Here is a 9114-nt window from a genome sequence, read left to right as displayed (position 1 = left end):
GTGTGTAATTTCAATTACCAGCTTATGCTTAAAATAACTCGTTTTTTTATTTTGTTTTCTGAAATAGCAAATAAATTGAACTTATCATTAATTATAAAGTTTGAGTTTAACATTATTTTATTATTGAAATTATGATTTTTCAATTGCTGTGGAACATAATTTTATGCATACATATATTAATGAAAATGTAGTGTTAAGTGACAGTTGATAAACTACTGTAGAAAACAAAGATTCTTAAATTTAAAGTTTATATGATGATTTTCAGAAACCTCAATAGCTCAATTAGTATAATATGAAAATAAGAGAGCATTTACAGTACCAGACGGTATGTGAGGTTATCAAATTTCAACTCTCATGAGACTGGTCAATAAGAAATGATATTAATCAGTAACAAATTGGTAAATTAAAATTACAATCAACATTTCTCTAAAATTTTCCAAAAGACAGCAGTAAAGAATTATACTTTTTTATGTAATTTGTTTACATGTTTATTTGTGTACTGCATTGTGAATTAATTTTTTAAAGTCATATTAAGGCTTTGTTTTGTTAACAATTCTTGTGGTCTTTTAACTCAACATGTTACATGATAGTATAAGTACCCATTTTTATTATTATTATTTCAACCTGTTTTCCTTTTTGATTCTCTATTGTACAAGGTGTGCCAGAACTTTGGACCCACAGGAAAAAATACAATTTATTCTTTATTTATTTATTATTCAATGTGCATGCCATTAACAGCTATACACATATCAATTCTTGGTATACTGTGTCATCAGGGTATTTTCTTTCCTGAAATATGTACAAGTGACAATAGAAATGTGTTTGTTTATTTTTAAGAATATAATATCTATTTTCCCTATAGGTCCAGACTTCTAGGACATCCTGTAAATCCAACTTAGGAACATTATATTTTCATATTTTGTGGTAGTTAGCCATTCTAGATAAATTTTTGTTAAGCTCTCTGTTTATTAGGTCTGATTTCAGTTAATTATACTTACTCAATTTTTAATTGTATTTCAGATATTGTGTTTTAATAGTGTATAATATGTTATTGTTAGATATTTTTATGTCCTTTGTAGATCAAAAAGGATTTATTGTATACATGTATTAAGCATTGTCAGCTTCATAAAAATGCTCAAGAACAACCATCTAAGTTGCATGTAGCCAATGATCATTTGAAATAAAATTCTTAATATTTTTAAAAGAATGTTCACATAAAATACTTTCGAAACAACACTGCCATAATATCAGAAAATATGTTATTTATTGTCAGGTGGCAATAACTTAATTACATAAATTCATTATAACTGTTGTGCATGTAATCAGTCTTTGACCTTTTAAAAGTATTTCATATATCATGAAAAATTTACTAGTTTATTTCAGTTTCCTAACAAGAATTACTGTTTCTAGTGAGACAAAACTAACCTGAAATAAATTAAAAGATAATTTGATATGATTTTTTTTTTAAGAATGAAAGAAAACCTGTATGACAATTCACTAGTTTGTTACAGTTTTTTATGATAAAGATAAAGAGCTTAGTTATTTTTGAAAGACTCAACTCAGCTTCCACTCTCTTCAATCTGTTATTAGGAAGTTAATCGAGGTATCTTAACCACCATACTTTCGATATTTATTGCAAGCTTCAATTTCCAAATAGCTCTGATGCTTATTCAAATATAATGTAAAGTTTAAAAAACGGGACTAGAGGATTAAAATGGAATAGAAAGCTAAAGTTTTGTATTTATTGGTTGAATGTAAGTATATTCATACAATATTAAAAATTTTGCATTCACACATTACCAATGTGATCACGTCACTGAAGAAAGCATTTATAATATTAAACACTACATTTTTCACACATTAATATTTATTAAGACATAAACAGTGAAATACAGTTTTGCATTACATACAAGTTCGACATTATTAAAGTAATTCAAATAATTGTTTGTAATGAGACTATTCAATGTGATAACACTTAATATCCGTATTTTACTTTAATTTTTAGCGCTGATAAAACAAAGCAAGGCGCTTTTTCGTACCCCTATGATACCTAATACATGATGGATATGCCTAATTGCGTGACTCCTGTTTTCCCTGAACTTCTGAAATAATTTTTGATATCCATAACGAGTTTTAAAATATTCTTCAACATACACAAAAATTGTCATTGGTTATGATACATTAAACACTGGTATTAGGTTGGATATGTTACTTGTTTCTTTAGTTCTGGCGTTAAATTATTAAAGTTACATTTATCTAACCTTTGGCTAAATAAAAATATGATCATTATTTAGGGTGATCTGGTCAACTTAATGACTATCTAAACCAACGGAAACCACAAAGCTTTCCTTAGATGCCTTCAAGTACTCAGATTCGCTACGCAAATTCCTTAACCTTAAAATAATTTGTTTATAATGTTCTCATGATTATAGGAGCCTAACAGTGTTTGTAAAAATGCAAATCTTTAGTATCATCCAATTAATTTAAATAACTTAAGAAGTACAACCATGGGATGATTACTGGACATACTACCTAAAGTTTGCTATAATAAGACATTAATAGTTCATGTAATAAACAAAAGGATTTGCTGCCATAAAAAAGGTACGGGATTTTAGGGTTGCAGGATGAAGCGTAAAACTTAAGATTGTAAGTTTAACTTATAGAATTAAGGGTTTTAAACTAAATGCGTTTAACATGCAACCTAAAAAGCTGAAAAGGGGTTAGCTTTTTATCCTCAGCCTGGTAGCATCGGTCAGAAGTCACTCTGGCCGGTGACAAGACTAGTCATTAAAGTGTTGAAACTACCAGACTGAAGAATCTTGTCCTTGGGCATACCAAAAGCATTAATCCTGTGACTCTTGGGATTGGAATTAGCGTAATGTTGGGTGCGAATCGGCTTCTGTTCCTTCGGTCGACTTATTTCTTCTTCTTGTAGCAGCATATATGTTGGAGACATTGTAATGTCTACGCTTTTCCGAATCTTGGATCCAGGCTGGGGGCTGGACTGGCCACTGTTAAATGTGTAACACATTTAAAACCATCAAGTTCAGAACACAAAAGTAAAGGCTAATTGATTTTAAATGAAATATTGTCAAAACACGTAGAAAGTTTAATATAGCGCCTGTTACCATAATTGCCTTTATATCAACTAATGTTCCCCAGTATTACTCAATAGTGTAAGTTACCCACATATCCTGTTTACGGGTAACTGGAATTCAGGAAGAGAAGGGTTTTAAAACAACGAAAAGTGCGCATTTTAAAATGAAAATGTTGATTTGTTTCTATATCGTGTCAAGTAAAAAACTTTAAGTATCAATATAAAAGCTGACCTAAAACTTTCAATGTATTATTCAGTGTATTTCTAGATGGTTTCACTCTTTTACAAGACCTGTACAATTCATTTTCAATTTCAAGTTTGAAACTTTTATACAGAACTTAACAAACATTCAAAAATCATTACTAACATTTGCTGCCAATAAAGTGATTCATAATGAGTTTCAAGAGACATTATATCAGTCAGTGTAAGTTTAAAGTTGTTCACCCAGTATTGTGGTTTTAATAGTTTATTTTTTATTTTAAGTTTTTCTTGGTTTTAACAGCAAAATACTACCACAATTTGATACTTACGGTTGAAGTCCAGTTTGTCCTTGCAATGCGTCAGTCATTGTTTGTTTAGAGTAAAAATTGATGGGTGTGTTGTACTGATGGTGCACAACCTTCGGGTCAAAGTTTGAAACACCAGTTTCCGAATCAGGAGTTGGTGTTCGCCCAGGGCTTATGGACGCTGAAGAAATTCCAGTTCCCTTTTTTGTTTCGTATACCTGCAGATTCAACTATTATTTATTATTAAACATAAATAAAGCAATAGATGTCTCAGCTGAAAAAGAAAAATTTGCTTCAACTAAACTGAAATTAAACTAAAACATGTGTAAGCCTGAAAAAGCTTTTCAGTGCAATAAAGTAATTTCACCAGATATGTTTTGTTTCTCAAAGAAATTGGACTTTTTCATCTTGAAAATAATGTTTCCTCGATATCCGTGAAATATGTAAGATAATATGTTCGAATATATTTATATTTAGTGATATTCCGGTGTTTATGCTTAATATATATTTTAATTATTTACCCAAAAATTGCTCAAATAAACAAACAATAGTTGCGTCAACAAGTCACAAGGTACGTTTCCTATTGCAGGTTATGGCGTCACATTCAAACTTTTTAGTTTAGAAACTACACCCAAAATTAATAGTAGAATCAGTCGATATATAAGTACCTTACTTAGAACACAATTACATAGGAATTGACTGAAAGGAAAAGTCAGTTGTTCGTTTTCACGATTCGATAGAAAACTATGAGCTAGAAAGTGTGAACACTTTGTGGAAGTTTACACTGTTGTTCTTGTCTACAGAGGTGTGTAAGTCATGGGCCAACACGTACCACAGTTTTATTCCCATGTCTTGCTCGTTTCAAGCCAGGAAGTTTAAACGTCTGTGAGAGAAATGAAGTTCATTTTCTGGTAAAGTCCTTCTTACTAAAATATGGTGTACTGTCGAATAAATAATACACTACTTCTCAAGTGCTGCCCAGTGTGATCAAGTCCCATCAAGACAGTTTTACTAAATTTTCATTGCATTTCAGACTGTCAAAGCATATAACTTTCAGTTATTTCATAGTACTACTGAGTTTTACATTACTTCCATTATTAGTAACGTAATGATTTAATTCACTCAGATTCGTTCAAACTTATTACGTCAATCAATCAGTCATGGTGTCCTTCCAAATTCTGAAGGTTGACGACTATGTACCTCCATTTTTCACTTGCACAAACTTTCCTAATTCAAACTTCTCACCTCTATTCCGTTTTTTTAAGTCGTCAAGTAAAGTGAATTTCTGCTTGCCTCTAGCTCTTCTTCCTTCTTGGAAAGATCTACTGCCCTCGTCCTCTCAATATATCTGGCACATTTAGTAACTATAACATTTCTTGAAAAGTTTTACTGTCCTTGTCCTCTCAATAAGTTATATCTGAGACGTTTGCTAACAATAACTTTTATCGAATACTCAACTACCCTTGTCCTATCAATATGTTATATATGACAAGTTTAAAACCTATAACATTTCTTCGAAAGCTCTACTGTCCTTGTCCTCTCAATATGTGTGATATGTTTACTAATTATAAGTTTTCTTGGAAAGCTACACTGTTCTTGTCCTCTCAGTATGATATATCTAACACGTTTAGTGCCTATAACTACTCTTGGAAATCTCTACTTCCTTGTCCTCTCAATATATTATTTCTAACACGTTTAGTAACTATAACATTTCTTGGAAATCTCTACTTCCTTCTCCTCTCAATATATTATTTCTAACACATTTAGTAACTATAACATTTCTTGGAAAGCTCTACTCTCCTTGTCCTCTCAAAACGTTTTATCTGACACGTTTAGAAACAATAACGTCTTTTCAAAGTTCTACTGCCCGTGTCCTCGCAACATATCTGACACGCTTGTTATAACCTTTCTTGGAAAGCTTTATTGTCCTTGTCCGGGTCTCATAAAAACTGTCTGATAAAAACCTTGACTGTCTGCTCCATTTTTCAGAAGGCCGGGTTTTATAAAAGTAAAAACAAATCCTTAAGCGTCTGAACCATTTTTCAGAAGTTTGTAGCTATGGATTTGTCTACTCACCTATGTTGTTACCACGTTTTGAAACTTTGAAGCTGTCTACAGTATTTCAATAATGCATACTCAACAAACTACTGTCATGGTTACACATGTTGTGATGTTGGCTTTACAGCTACTTCTACAGTCACAACTTCTGTTAGACATTGTTTCTCAGAGAGTCCAAACTTAGCCATATTCTGCGTAACGTTGTGTTCGATGATATAGTGGATTTTTACATGTGTGTAAGATATCTTGAACCTCTTTTTTTTTTCCTCAGTGATAAAAATCGGGTTTTTCTTTGGCTACTTTGAAGTGTAAGAACACAATTATATCTACCACAGAATTATGTTTGTATTTATAGCTTGGATACTCCCTTTGTTTATCAGTAGAAGTTTGTTTCACAAAAAGTTTTTTTGGAACAGTTTCTAGTCTTTTATTATTCCGTTCTTGAGAACATTTTCCTGTTAAAGTTAATTTGCATATTATATCTAACACGTTTAATAATTATAAATTTTTGGGGGAAGCTCTACTGCCATTGTTCTCTCAATATGTTATACCTGACACCTTTAGTACCTACAACTTTTCTTGGAAAGCTCTACTGTCCTTGTTTTCTCAATATGTTATACCTGACACCTTTAGTACCTACAACTTTTCTTGGAAAGCTCTACTGTCCTTGTTTTCTCAATATGTTATACCTGACACCTTTAGTACCTACAACTTTTCTTGGAAAGCTCTACTGTCCTTGTTTTCTCAATATGTTATACCTGACACCTGTAGTACCTAAAACTTTTCTTGGAAAGCACTACTGTCCTTGTCCTATCAATATTGTATATTTGACATGTTTAGTAACAACAATGTTTTTTTTAAAGTTCTACTGCCGTGTCCTCGCAATATATCCGACACGTTTGTTATAGCTTTTCTTGGAAAGCTTTACTGTCCTTGTCCTCTCAATATATCCGACACGTTTAGTACCTATAATTATAACTGTAACCTCAAGTTGTGTTTTTTTCCTTCCTTTATCTTTTTTCCCCCTTTTTGGTTACATTTCTGTAAGTTATCTAGAGTGTCTTCGTAATTTGACTTTACTGTTTGATTATGAAGCTAAATTAGGAAGTTTCACGTTTTTTACATGTGTTTACAAATGTATATTGTGACTTATTCTACATGATTATTAACAAATGTTCATTTTATAAGGGAAAATAGGTAGCTTAAACTGAAAATGAAATAGCAAAAACGTAAAGAAACAAGCTTAAGGTTTGAGACATAGTGTTGATATTATTTCCTAAAGCTACAAATCCCCATTTTGACTCTCCTAAATATTACAGCTTTTAGACATGGAGTCAAAATAGGGATTTAGTATATTAAGGAAAGAATGTCAACACTATGTCTCAAACCTTAAGCTTGTTTGTTTACTTTTTTCTTGCGATTGTATTCTCCCTTTAAGCCACATATCTTGGTTTTGTATTTTTATTTTTTTTCAAAACCCCAATTCCCCCTTTTCAAATGAACAACTTTTAATAATATAGTTTCTTCATTTTTTATGACCATCATAGACATAAATGTGTATAATAGCAATAATATCCTATTTGAAACAGTTTAGTTTAATGAAATACGTAGTTGGTAAACGATGCTCTCTCGAGAAACAATGATAACCTTTGGATTGGCTTCATGCAGATTGAATGGCTAATGCTCCTGATATTATTGCCACAATGTTATAATTGATAGTGGTACTGTATGTATGATCACTTTATTCAATGCAAAATCAGGTAATGTGTCACAATATAATAGTATATGTATACAAATAAACATTTTTGATATTTCTTGTAGTTGTTATATTTCCCCCTTCCTCCTCCTTTCCGATGACCATAGTAAGGCCGATCACGGTTTTGTTACAGCTTGCCAGATTTCCTCTTAGCATGACATACTTCACATTGTACAAGGTCGAAAACGATTTAATTAACAATTATGAATTGATTATATTAATATACCTTTACTTCCTCCATTTTTGATGGAGTTGGGTCGTGACACTTCTACGACCCTAAACTCTGGTGGGCAGTCGCTGCTGCGTACTTTATCTGAAACTAAATAAAATACGTAACTACAAAACTTCTGTCTCACATTCGCTTAGAATTGTCATCTCCTGCTTGCACGACTTTTGTCACTCCTTATAGTCAGCTTCAAGGATGACTACTCTATTTGCAGTATCCATAAAATTCGTAATCACGCAGTGTTGGCTTTATTTGTTTGAAGTTAAGCACAAAGCTACACAATGGACTATCTGTGCTCTGCCTACCACGGGTATCGAAACCAGATTTCTAGAGTTGTAATCCGCAGACATACCGCCGTACCACTGGGGGGCGCAGTGTTGGCTATAATTCGACACTTATCATCAGTCATCACCGTAATTGCTGATCCGATGCTCGAAACTGAGCTTGGTGCTATTTTTTAAACTACGGCTTAAAGATCTCTGTTGTGGGAGACAACCTCTATAGACGTTTAATGATGATGAGAAACCAACTTGAAGTACAAATGTGTAGCAGAGACTCTGCTATACAACCTAGACGTTTGTGTAACATGGTCGAAATCGATCATGCAGTGGTAAAACAACTGTGATCCTGTCAGCAGCGTCGTGTCCGAAAGGGCAGAAACACTATACATAAAAAAGTGATATGCGACATCAATACAGCTGCAACAATAAATTAATAATCGCTATGGAACATGTGTCACGTAAACATCAAATTACATCTACGGCTTGCACGCAGCAATATACGTATATGCATGTATTAGATTATGAGGCTCCATATAAACCACAGACTACACTAAAACGATTGTGTGTCAACGGTTACGCAACCGCTGTTATTTGCTAGACAGTCAAATATACTTAAAAATTACCCTACACAATGTGCAGTGATGCATTTGATAATATTATTGTCCATGTTTTATTACAATATTCACAATATTAAATAATAATAAAGAAGAACAAATGAGCGATCTCTATTACGAACTACTACGGTGGTTCATTGTTTGTTTGTTTTGAATTTCGCGCAAAGCTACACTAGGGCTATCTGCGCTAGCCGTCCCTAATTTAGCAGTGTAAGACTAGAGGGAAGGCAGCTAGTCATCACCACCCACCGCCAACTCTTGGACTACTCTTTTACCAACGAATAGTGGGATTGACCGTAACATTATAACGCCCCCACGGCTGAAAGGGCGAGCATGTTTGGTGGGACGGGGATTCGAACCCACGACCTGCAGATTGCGATTAGAGCTCCCTAGCCACCTGGCCATGCCGGGCCCGGTGGTTCATAATTGAAAAAACTGTTTGCGCATTATATATACAGCCTCTTAAAATCACATAACTTGTAATTGTTCCTATTTACTCTAGTAGTTTTATGTCTGTATCTTCTTTATTTTCTCATGGTTTTACATTTTTCTCCAGATTGTTTTTGTCCTTGAAAC

At 32.9% G+C, this 9114-nt stretch overlaps 1 protein-coding gene across 2 annotated transcripts in view; it reads right to left on the bottom strand.

Annotated features, from left to right (window-relative positions):
• Positions 1-1305: 1305 nt before the first annotated feature.
• LOC106467195 (PDZ and LIM domain protein 7-like) overlaps positions 1306-9114 on the bottom strand; it is a 52447-nt gene continuing 44638 nt past the window's right edge. For both annotated transcript variants that reach the window (XM_022395320.1, XM_013927516.2), the window contains exons 5-6: positions 3628-3821; positions 1306-3011 (exon numbers count right to left, since the gene is read on the bottom strand). In XM_022395320.1, the coding sequence (XP_022251028.1) occupies positions 2753-3011; positions 3628-3821 (453 nt within the window). In that variant the 3' untranslated portion in view covers positions 1306-2752. The remainder of the gene's footprint in view (positions 3012-3627; positions 3822-9114) is intronic.

Source organism: Limulus polyphemus, unplaced genomic scaffold (genome assembly GCF_000517525.1).
Source record: "Limulus polyphemus unplaced genomic scaffold, Limulus_polyphemus-2.1.2 Scaffold2524, whole genome shotgun sequence".
Taxonomy (NCBI): Eukaryota; Metazoa; Arthropoda; class Merostomata; order Xiphosura; family Limulidae; genus Limulus; species Limulus polyphemus.
This window is presented reverse-complemented; position numbering and strand designations above follow the sequence as displayed.